The sequence below is a fragment of the Drosophila obscura genome, unplaced genomic scaffold, assembly GCF_018151105.1.
Source record: "Drosophila obscura isolate BZ-5 IFL unplaced genomic scaffold, ASM1815110v1 contig_181, whole genome shotgun sequence".
Lineage (NCBI taxonomy): Eukaryota > Metazoa > Arthropoda > Insecta > Diptera > Drosophilidae > Drosophila > Drosophila obscura.
Window position 1 is genome coordinate 1,545,703 of NW_024542769.1, and position 11,754 is coordinate 1,557,456.

Sequence of the window (11,754 nt, forward strand, 5' to 3'; positions counted from 1 at the left end):
TCGCGATAGTTTCTACAGTTGCTTTGTTCCCTATCGATGTTTCAAAGCACCCCTGCGGGCACGAAAATCATCGGAACGAAGAGCGAAAGGAAAACAAAAAGCGTGACAGAGAGGACGCGAATCAAAGCGCACGCGGCAAAATGTAAAACTTGCTTATTGTGGATTTATTTTTAACAATTGCCGTCATCGCGCGTTCGTTTCGTTGGCCCGTTCGTCTCGTATTTGGCTGTGTGCTCGCCCCGCTTGCGTGTGTTAATTAAATTTATTTCAGCATTTTGCAATTGCTGCGTATTTGCTGTTGCGGTAATTAACTGTATACTATACCAAAAAAATCCATCGTCGACTGCAGTTTGCCGCACGACCGAGTACAGTTAGGACGCCGCTCCGTTCCGTTCCTTCGGTGTTTCATTCTTGGTAAATTTCCACTGCGGGCGCGCTTCATCAGCATGGTGTTGACAAATTTCGAGTGTTGGGCACATGCAGACTCGGCGGGACCGAATTCCAATTTCGAAACCGGGCAGATGCGACAAACCTTGGATCCATTCAATCCACGTGCAGTCTCTTACACTGTCGCCCCCCCTGTCGTCGCTACTGGTGGCGTACACTATGCGTTCATGAATGATCCCAACAACAATGAGCAGCCAATGGATGCTGCCGCCGCGTCTGCAGCACGCTGCAAAAAGCGTTGTAACGGGAATGAGCCATCCGAGGACGGGGATAACCCGATGTACACCAAGCGCTGCCGTTTCGACGATGTGGACCTGGCGGCCCAGTATTGTAATGGTAAGTGGATTTCATATTCCAAACGAAAAGTGTATATTTAATGAGCAATTTTGGCTGCTTAACCTTGACATTTAATTGCCGTTGCGTGAAATTTTTTGTGAATTTCGTTACAAAACTTGCTGGGGGGCTGACCTCACCGACTAAGGTTTACTTTGTTGCTCTGACCTGGCTTATCAACCATTATTTAGAGCGTTTTCTGTGCCCACAGCTCTCTGTTCAAAGAGCCGATAAGCATTTCAAAATCCGCGTGACAATCATTAAAACTCTGTGCTGACGCTGAGAAGGTGGCCAGTGGGCTGGGAGTGAGCGAAGGGGCAGCATGGTGCAGCCAAGTGCTGCAACTTGTTGTGCCCCTAATCAATGTTTAGGCTTAGACAACAACAAAAGTGCCGAGATTAAAAGTGTGTATATCTAAAATGTGAAAATCAATATAAATGTGGTATATCATATAGATTACTTGTAAAGCGTTAATGGCTTATAAGCGTATCGCATTATTTCTTAAATAAACGACCGACTGGATAAATTAATTACAATATCCGTACAGTACCGCAGTAAGTGGTATTAACTGTCGATCTACTACAAAAATATATTACCCAAATTATCTTAGTTTTAAAATGCTTTTTGACGTGTCTGACATCTTATTTAAGGGTATAGCCCAAGTACAGTTTCCCTGCGGGGACTACTAAAATTCCAACTTAACCGTTATCATAACCACAAAACAAACACAAAGGCGGCAGGGCGATAAGAAATGACATAGTCTCTCAGCGCCGCGACGCTGTCAATGCTGCTTGCATCGGCTATAAATAAACGAACGGTAATTGGGGCATCTATCGGCTTACGTCGACTGGTCAGCAGCAGCGCAAGATGTAGTGCTTATACAAGGTGAGGTGAGGATTACCCGCTCTTCGATTCGCATAGTTTGTTTGTCGACAGCAACACAATAACATAGACGACTATTGTGAGCGCACTCTCTGGAAATGCCTCCACCCTATAACGTGCACCCTGCGTCATAGCAGCAGGTGACATAAATATCGATAGCGGCAACGTGTTGCGCTTGCATTAACGCTGATTACTAAACCGTGTTTGCCTCTCGCCTTACAGATTTCTTTTCCCTGCCTGCCACACAAATAATTGGAACACAGGCCTGCTTAATGGATTACGAGATGCAGGCCAGCGGTGGTGGCGCTGGGGACATGATGGAAGCAGCGCCACAGCAGCACCAACACCAGGAGCAGCAGCAGCAACAGCAACAACAACAACAACGCCTTCAGCAGCATTTTCAAGGTCATTTGCATCGCGCTAACCGTGATGTGAGTCGTTGCATGATGTCGCACATGATTTAGAGATCTTTCACACAATATATATAATGATAAATGTATATAACACACACTCACAAGCTCTCTTAAAAGCAACGCACAGAAACACATGCAACAATTCACCAAACGACGCGTCTCTCTCTTTTTGATGAATCCACAAAAATTTTCAATATAACTTATAAGCAAAACACGCTCAAAAATACACATACATACATAGATGAAATGCAATACCAGACCAAAAAGGGAAATTGTAAAAATAGCAAACGAATCAATTGATCAATCAATAAATATTCCAAATGAATGATTGTACAAATCGAAAGAAAAGAAAAGCTCGAACGAAAGTAGTATTGAAAGATCGTTGGAGAGTACCTGTACTTAATATGCAAATATCAAGCAATACTTAATTAACTTGAACCATTTGAAACGTAGAGAAACTAAGAGAAGCTATGCAATCAGCTAACACAGAAGCAATATACATATACTTAATAACGTGTTGTAATCTGCTTGAAGCGATTGCTCAGACCCTTTACAAAGTGTTGGACGTATTTAGCATCTAAGACCACTTAAAGATTCAAAATTTGTGAACCAATTTACTTTTCCGTAGATGTAGTTTAAGCTTTAAGTGTAAGCTCCTACCACCATATGTTCAAAAAGTCTTCAATACGATGCATACATTGTGGATTTTCGGTATTACTCGTTTCATTACCATATTACCATAGTCTAGGATTGAAATGGATGTTTAGCATACTATGGAATGAAAAAAAATGAAATATTGTTACGCTAAAATAATTATTTTCATGATAAGAACTTAAATTGGCAAAGAAATGCCAGAAATATTATTGTGGATATCAGTGCCACGAGGATAAATCCCTTAACCTTTGAATAATTATCACAAAATGAATATCGTAATAAACTGCTGTAATTCAAATGTTGGAAACACTTTGTGAATGATCTAAGAGCAAACGTGGCAAAGCAGAGCAATGAAAATCAAAGTGAAAAATCGAAAAACTGATGGACAAACTCTCTCCACTCTTTGCTCGTTTACAGACCCAGACCCCAAAGAGAAACAGCAGCTGCTGTACCGACAACTCGAGCAGCATATATCCAGAAAAGTGATTACAAAGCCTCTCACGAAAGTCCAGGCAAATTCCAGGGAAGCTGAGGCGGACCTGTATATAGGCACGCATGGCGGTTGCCTGCATCACTTCGAAATGCTGGGCGGGTCAGAGCAGGAGGAGTTTGATATCTGAACAATACAATATGTACCACTAACCCATGGGGTTGTCTATACTTAGTACCCTAACTAACTAACTAACTAACTTACTCCAATCGAGCATTGTTAATCCCAACCGAAGTAGTCAAGTAAGCTCTCGCATATCGCTACCTGAAGGTGCTTAGTGTTAGGCATTGAATTCTAATAAATGAAGTTTATTTCTATGCAAATTCTATGCGATTTCATTAATTTGTGATTTGTGTGGCATTTTCAACGAAAACAAAAGAGAATTTTACATTGTATTTGGGTTTTGTAATTTCTAGATAAATGCACAGTTGAACGCAATTGAATTTCATTTGTTAAGAATACTAGATGCGGCCTTCATTTGATCTGACCCGCTTGATCCACTCCTCAGATCTTGAGCTGCTGCTGCTGCTGGCGATTCTCCACATTGATGTAGTTCTCCTGCACGTCCTTGACCATAAAGTCAACCAGGTTGCCCAGATCGTACTTGTGCTGCCACTGCCAATCGCGTCGGGCCTCCGAATCGTCAAACACCTCCGGCCAGGAGTCGGCTATTGACTGTCGACTGTCCGGCTTGTAGATCACATGCAGATTGGGCACATGCTTGCTCAGTCTGTCCACCAGTTCCTCGGGCGTGAACGACATGGCGGTCACATTGTAAACGCGACGCTTTAGCTGCTCGTTGGGTGCCCGCATAAACTCCAGCAAAGCTCTACAAACGAAACTCTCTCTTAGATATGACTTTCATGTGTTTTTGTTTCGGGACTCGCTAGCTTACCGCAAACAGTCTTCGATGTACATCATGGGCAGACGTGTGTCGGGACGCAAATAGCAGGTGTATTTGCCAAAGCGCAAGGCCTCATGGAACACGGCCACGGCATAGTCTGCAAGGGGAAATAATTATTTGGCTCCAAATAAGTATGCAACATCATTTTGTACTTTCACTCCCGAACATCGAGGATAACCTCTGTTATTCACCAGATTTTAAACTCTGAATAATAATATAAGTAGATATTAGATATCTCCCTTTTACTTGTTTTGCATTTACCTTAATTATGCTTTGGAATCATCAATCAAAGATAATACCCATACTATGTAAGTGAGTCAATAGCTTAATGGGTCAACAGGTATTTCCCCCTTGCCCTGCCTTTTACTCTGCAGTATAATAAATAATGCAATTGTCAAGCCATTTGATTACCCTAAATGATCAGCAATTGCGGCGTATTATGTTGTTAAATTGCATTAAGTAAAGCTTGAAGTGCGCTCACAGACGACACAGTTCAGACGGCAAAGGGGAAAGTAACTCGAACATAATTTCGCATTGATTGAGATGAATGGATGAATTTCTCCAGGAAATACCATGCCATACCTGTGGTACCGCCACCCGGTGGATCGCTGGAGATGACGCCAGGGAAGCGCAAACATCTAAAGTCCAGGCCAAATTTATGATAATAATATTCGCCAATTAGTTCGGCATGCACCTTGGAAACGCCATAAATGGTGCGGGGACGTTGTATCTGCAAGGAGGGGCAACATAAATATCGAACAAACATTTGTGCAGGGAATAGTTTTGCTCCTACCGTAATATTGGGCGTGGGATTGCGTGGACTGTCGGGCCCAAAGGCACCAATGGTGCTCGGCACAAAGATCCGCAGCTTGTATTGCTTGGCCAGCTCAATGACATTGTGAACACCCTCAATGTTGACCCTACACAAGGGGGGGGGGGGTTAAAAGAATGCACAGGGGATTCCTCTCTCCAGAGCTCACCTCACGGCCAGGGGCACATTCTGCTCACCCACGGCACTGAGCAGGGCCGAGAAGTGTATCAGCCAGTCGATGCGATGATTGACAACAATCTTCTGCAGGCCCTTGAAGTCCAGGATGTCCGCAAATATGTAGGGGCCATTCTCCAGCACCGCCTGGCTGGGCTTGATTATGTCCGAGAGGATCACGTTCTCGCTGCCATATTGTGAGCGCAGCAGCTTGGCACACTCGATGCCCAGCTGCCCGAGGCCACCTTTTGACAGAAATACATATGCAAATATATATATGGATATTCAACAGCTGTTTATTAGCTTGGCCTTGAAAACGCGGCCCCGCGATATACATATGTACGACTATTTCAGAACACAAAAACCCAGCACGTGGCGCAGTCCACTGACCTGTGATGAGTACTTTGGGGGGTCTTGACTTGTCCGGTGCCTGATGCATCCTACGATTCTGACTGAGTCCGGCCAGCTGCCCGGCAGGAGTAATCCTTGGTAGCGGGGCCAGGGCCACGCTGGCTACAAATTTGCGAAACATTTTCCGGTTCTATTTTCCGTGTTCAGTTCGTGGGCAGAGACAGAGACGCGCACAGCACAGCGACGTGCGAATGACAATTTCCAACTGATTTCGAAATTTGCAAAATATTTTTCAGCAGGCCCGCCAACGGACCCGTACTCTGTCTCATTTCCGCTATATGTTTTTCGTATATGGTATGTATGTGTATCGCGTGAGCACACTCGGAGCATGGCATCCCGATTCGCAGTCGTCGTTTGGCATAGTTTACTCTGAGTGTTACTCGTACTACGGAGCAGCATTTGGCAGCCAGTCAAATTCATGATGACTTGTATGTGGCATGGCATGGCATGGTATATGGTGTTTGTGGGGGGAACAGCTTGCTTATTAAAGGGGAGCTGTCGCCATGGAGCAAAGATTTTGTTTTGTGGCGTCTAATTCAATAAAAAACGAAAGCTGCCCGACAGAGAGTCAGACAGAGAGAGAGAGAGAGACAGTGAGAGACAGTGAGGAGGCCTGGCAATTGACAACAACAATTCAGTTGCGTTGGATGATGGGCTGGTTTCCTTTTCGATCGCTCTCGGCAAGTCTAAATCTGTTTGACTGCGTACATATTGTGTACATATGTTATGCAAGCACTGCTTCCCACTTATATGGTGCCTTGTGGATGAGTGCCGTGCCACCAGGACAAGCCCCTCTTTTTTTGGGGGTATAATGTTGCACCACTGCGGGATAAATGGCATAAATATTCGGTTTTAAATACAACCACAGAGAAATTAAATAGAATACACTTTGATAAAATATAAAACTTAAATTAAATATATTAAATTTGTAGAAATGTTCAAATATTTAATTTAAATATATCTAAAATATTTTTATTATTAATAAGAAATATATTCAAATTGAATGGGTGTAATAAATGGATCAATGACATTCAAAGGGACCAAAAATATATACCCAACCAAATTCAGATGCTCCCAGTATTGGAATGATATTTATCATAAACGTAACTTAATTAAATAAGTATATTTATTGTGTATGTATTTATCGCCGCCCAAAAATAAGATGTTCGCCCAGAGATCGTTCACTGTAGCTCTAAATTAATTCTTTTGTGCTCAAATCTAAGCCCAACACTGCGAAATCAAAATAACCTTGAATGAGAAATTGAATTTCATTGGGGGTCGAGACCCCTGGAGGTTACCTCCTGGCTTCAAATTAGTGTAATAGCCACTGGAATCCAGACTCAGACACTCGGACACTCAGACACTCAGACACGTGTAGTGTTCAGATAGTAAAGTGCAATGGATTGGCAATCATTGGGAATCATTTTCCGTCCCGAAAGCTTATCATCTCGTGTTCTACAGGTTGCTGTCCAGACTACCACCAGCAATGGGGGGGGGACCTTGAGATTCGTAATTATTCCACTGCCTGACGTGCGAGTAGACGATTTTTGCATAAGGTGAATCGAGTAAATATTATGGCATATAGAACTAAAAATATTATTTGTTTTCCATGTCTGTGGAAAACAGCTGAGAATTTCATCCCCTGCCTTTTCCCATCAGCCTTTCCCTGCAGCCCACAGGCGACAAAAAGTGAAAGAAACAAATCGTGAAACAAATTAAATATATTAGGGAAGCGTTATGCTGTTGTGTACGATTGTGCCTTGTCCAGCGAAGCGTCTCGGAAGACAAGAAACGGAGAGTGCCAGTAGTATGTGGCAGCCAACAGCACCAACAGCACAAAAACTGGCGACTCTTTATGTAATCCCATCAAAAAAAGCTGATGATTTAAGCGCTTTATGAGGCCTTTAATTTGATTTAGAAAAAGTGAGACCCACAGCCCATGGAGCCAAGGAAATCACTGAAACTGTTGTCAGATGAAAGTTAAAACCGAAAGTGGCATAGGATAGAAGTATGTGAAGGATTTCCATTAATTATTGCCTCGCTCCAAGTAAAAGCGTAAAATCTTCAGGCAGCTTTCCGGAAGATCAACTATCAAAATATTGTTTCATCTTAAGTAAAGATTCTTGCTGGCCTGTCTGGGCAACCCTCGAACCTTCTTGCAACAATTTTAAAACTCGGTTCTCTTGGCCTTCATTTGCACAAACAATTTCCCCATTTAATAGCAGTCATTTCACTTGCAATTTCATTATAAACAACACATAAAACACCCGAGAGACTCTGCCCGAGCCTCACCCAGAGGGGCAGAGACATGACCAGGGCCTAGCCCAATCCCCTAAAGAGCGACCTCTGAGCTGTGGTCACAGTTCACCTCCGCCCCACGATCCACAATTCCATCCACTACCCATACTCGCACAATACTGTACTGTATCTTCTCCCCAGAGAAGTGAGTGAGAATCAGCCAAGTGTGGCGCCAAAAGTGGAATCCAACTCCACTTGCACAGGCAGGAAGCCCTCTCTGTGTCTGAGGCACTTACTCCCCCACTTGGCACGCTCAAGCCAACATTTTTTGTAGAAATCTTGAGTAATCTGTTGGGCTATAACATTTTTATTTCCAGCATAAACAGTTTTCGCGTGCATTCCAAACGAGACGGTTCGGCTTAGAAACTCCTCCGCGTCAGCAACACTCCCCAATAAATGCCAAGGGAAGTTTGTTAATTAATTTAATGGATATTCATTCATTAACGAAAAGCAAAAGTGCGCTGGAAAGTGATTTAAATTCGAATGAGGCCAGAGGGCTTTAAATGAAAATAGTTTAAAAATTGTCTAAGGGATATTATTAAAATTTCCCTGGAATTTTCACAAAGTTTGTGAAAGAAGTATGTTAACTCAAGTGCTTACAGAATTGTGAATTATTCAAGTGAATTTTACATTGAGTCACATATTTGTGTTAAAAAATAATAAATTTATAACAAGGCTATTTAATATTTAATTGGATACTGTTTAAATTGAGTAAGTTTCGAAGGAAAAGAAGGATTGTCTATTGATTAGAAGGGCGAACACCTTAAATGATTGCATACATTTTTTAATTTTAATGGTTGATGTATTTTTAAGGAATAAATCAGTACTAAGAGCTGGCATTTCCTTTTTTGTCTTTTACTTTTCCAAATTGCTTAAAGTTAATTCTTTGACTTTCCTAACCCAAATTGGTGAGTTCCATTAACTTAACCCATGCATAAAACCTGAACCTACACATCTATCTATCTAAACCACCTAAATCTAAATTCATTTGACGAAAGAACCGTTTGTAGAACCAAACAGTTACTTAATTAGGAGAGATAGTCCCGTCCCAGAGAGGGAGAGATAGAGATAGAGAGGGAGACGACTCAAAAGAAATCAGAGCAGACTGGAGCCAAGCAAATGCTGGTGAAATTGTCGCCAGAGATCTCCATTGGGATGGCCGGGCGGGCGGGTACTTCGGGTACTTAGTGTGACTCCAAGGCGTGCAATGCAAAGTCTGCCAAAGAAATTACACACAGATACAGATAGATACAGCTACAGATACTGAGGTACTGCTGCAGATACAGATACAGATACATAGACCCAAACAATGATGAAAACGACAATAATTTCAAGGTTCGTTTGATGTAAACTCCGCTGCGCATGCGTAGAAGCTGACGCTGAATCCGGGCTCTAGCAGCGGTTTTCGTTTCACTCGTATTCCAGCTGTATTTTGCAGCTGCTTCTTTTATTTCACTCTGCTCTGCCTTCTGCCTTCTGCTACTGCTTGTTTTTTTTGTTAAATGATTACAAAATTTTCGTTGAAAAGCCATGTTACGCTTCTTGGCGCAAAAAAGTTTCTTTTTTTTTTCGGTTGGAGTTGCGCAGTTGCATGGGGGGGATGTGGCTTTAGATAGCTCTACTATGGATGGATATAATGTCTATACGTTATAGAGACAAGAAAAGACCAGACCCGACCAGACCAGACGAGTCATTTGGGGGTCTATTGCACAAGAGAGCGTTCGCTCGCACAACTTCCTGTCGTACGACCTGACCACAAAATGAACTGAACAAACTTTATGAGGCGTTAGAAGAGCATCTAAAGATGGATGGATGTATGGAAAAGAGGAAGTACCAGTAATGGTACGATGTTGTGCAAAAGAGTCCAATTGGAGTTCAATTCATTTGTGAATAGTCGTAGTGTTCATGCAGGTGTGCAATTTCTATATTTAAATTTGAGTTTATAGATCTACAATAAATTATATTTATCGTTGATCATATTCTTATCGTTAATATTAAATTAAAACAAATTCAAATTGTTGACTGGAACACCTGGCATTCGTTGTTACCTGTAGATAAACAAATCAAATCAAATCCTTTGATTATGAGTGTTCCAGCTGATGGAAAATTACTTTTAAAAAGTACTTAAGCCATTTTAAATATGAAATAATATGAAAATAAATTACATTGCGATTATTCCCATGGGAAAAACACTTCCTTGTCACAAGTACTGTTTGTGGGGCGTATCTTATCCGCTTATCCGCTGTCAATGAGGTATGTTGCCACACAACGAATCTTGAGAGTTGATCAGCGATTTCCAACTAATTTAAACAACCAAATTGAATCAAATCTTGCCAGACAAACAGTTAACGTTAACGAGGGAAGGCCCCTCCTTCGGCCAGGTGAGGGATTGTTTGAAGGCCGTATCTAATCGATTGATTAGGTAGTAAATCCGACAGTAAATTTAAATAAAGCTCTTTAGTGGCACTTGCACTCGAGACAGACCCAACCCATCCAGATAATAGCACGATTATATATTAAAATGCATTTGCGATTGTATTTATTTTGGGGTCATGTCTAGCGACCCTCGTACTTGTTGATGCGCTCGATGATCGGATCGTTGATCAGCTCCTTCATGTTCTTGGCAATGATAAAGTCCAAGTGGTTGAAGCTCTGGACGGGCACACGATGGTCCTCTGTCAGGTGGGGGAACTTGGAGACCAGGGTGTCCACGTCCTCGGGTCCGCAGAGGGCGTCGTTGTGGCTCGAATAGGAGTGTGTTTGGGCAGTGATCTTGCCCAGATCGTATTCGGGGGGCAGCTCCTGGCCGTAGATTTCCTTGTTCTTCTTCGTGCCCCAATCGTACTGACGGAACGTGTGGGATGCCCACAGCTGCAAGTAGTGGATGCCCTGGTTGCTGGAGGATCCAGCCGGATGCGTCTCAACCAGCACTTTCATAGAGCTCTGGAAGGAACCGATGGAACAGTTAAGAAATGAATGTTTCGGCATGGTACGCGTATTCCGCATGGCTTACAGCATTGGCATTCTCGTAGCCACCATTGGCGAACATAATGAAGGCATTGTTGCAGATTGCGTCGGAGATGTGGCAGCCATTGTCCACCAGGCGATTGACCAGATTGTTATGGGGTATCAGCTCGGTGTCCACCAACAGCTGGTTCCAAATGCCGCCGGGGGTGCCCACCAAGGGTCCCAGTGCGTTGAAGACGAACGAGGTGCCGTGCTCGAAGAAGGCGCACGGAGCCAGCAGGTGGCCCGTCGCGATCTTGTCGTTGTACTCGGGACGCTCGGAGAGCAGCACCATATAGACGGTGGTGCCCTGGGAGTGGCCAGCGTAGTGCACCTTGGTGGCGTCGGTCTCTTCGAGGATGTAGTCGATCATGGCGGCAATGTCAATGGTGCCGATCTCGTGCCAGTCGAAGTGCCAGAACTTGTAGCTGTTGAGCGAGATCTGGCCGTTGACCCTCGAGTAGATGTTGCCGCGGGCATTGCCCAGCCAGACATCGTAGCCGGCATCGGCCAGCAGGTAGGCCAGGGAGTTGTCCGGTCCGGAGCAGAGGAAACAGTCCGAGTTGCTGAACAGGCCGTGCTGCAGGAGGACGGGGGGGCGCTTCTCGTTCTGGTTGTTCAGCTTGGGCGAGTAGGGGATGCGGAAGAGGGTCAGCTCATAGCCATCCTCGGTGATGACTGTGTGAGCCTCGCCGGGATAGCCATGGGATCGGATGCGCTCGTCCGACCTCACGATCTCACTCAAACAGAACTCGGACTTCCCGGCGCTGACCACGCCAGCGGCGGCCAGACTGAACAGCAAAGCGTACACGATGGGACCCATGCTGATATCAATAGAGACCTCAGGGGTTTGCTGACCGACTGACCGTGAAGCCACCGTATATATAGTTCGAGCGGGTGGTCTTATCTGCTGATAGAACACCCTTACTGC

General features: G+C 43.9%; 3 protein-coding genes across 8 annotated transcripts; 1 reads left to right on the forward strand and 2 right to left on the reverse strand.

Annotated features, from left to right (window-relative positions):
- Nucleotides 1-87: 87 nt before the first annotated feature.
- On the forward strand, nucleotides 88-3,537 carry LOC111067895 (nuclear transcription factor Y subunit beta). Of its 6 annotated transcripts, none has more exons than XM_041592643.1 (4): nucleotides 1,071-1,184; nucleotides 1,431-1,670; nucleotides 1,885-2,067; nucleotides 3,147-3,537. In XM_041592643.1, the coding sequence occupies exons 3-4, from the start codon at nucleotides 1,935-1,937 to the stop codon at nucleotides 3,347-3,349; spliced, it is 336 nt and encodes a 111-aa protein (XP_041448577.1). In that variant the 5' UTR covers nucleotides 1,071-1,184; nucleotides 1,431-1,670; nucleotides 1,885-1,934; the 3' UTR covers nucleotides 3,350-3,537. The 6 variants fall into 6 exon arrangements, with proteins under 6 accessions (XP_022212928.2, XP_022212927.2, XP_041448577.1 ...); XM_041592642.1 differs by lacking the exon at nucleotides 1,071-1,184 and adding an exon at nucleotides 1,200-1,334; XM_022357236.2 differs by lacking the exons at nucleotides 1,071-1,184; nucleotides 1,431-1,670 and adding an exon at nucleotides 88-783 and having other exon boundaries at nucleotides 1,885-2,093; nucleotides 3,147-3,310.
- LOC111067894 (L-threonine 3-dehydrogenase, mitochondrial) lies at nucleotides 3,528-5,739 on the reverse strand. The gene is made up of 6 exons (XM_022357234.2): nucleotides 5,499-5,739; nucleotides 5,104-5,353; nucleotides 4,917-5,043; nucleotides 4,706-4,853; nucleotides 4,115-4,220; nucleotides 3,528-4,048 (listed from the first exon to the last, which is right to left on the reverse strand). Exons 1-6 carry the CDS (start codon nucleotides 5,638-5,640, stop codon nucleotides 3,724-3,726), a joined length of 1,098 nt encoding a protein of 365 aa, XP_022212926.2. The 5' UTR covers nucleotides 5,641-5,739; the 3' UTR covers nucleotides 3,528-3,723.
- Nucleotides 5,740-10,329: 4,590 nt separating this feature from the next.
- LOC111067743 (lipase 3) lies at nucleotides 10,330-11,689 on the reverse strand. The gene is made up of 2 exons (XM_022357019.2): nucleotides 10,831-11,689; nucleotides 10,330-10,760 (listed from the first exon to the last, which is right to left on the reverse strand). The coding sequence occupies exons 1-2, from the start codon at nucleotides 11,644-11,646 to the stop codon at nucleotides 10,374-10,376; spliced, it is 1,203 nt and encodes a 400-aa protein (XP_022212711.2). The 5' UTR covers nucleotides 11,647-11,689; the 3' UTR covers nucleotides 10,330-10,373.
- Between the last annotated feature and the right edge of the window lie 65 nt (nucleotides 11,690-11,754).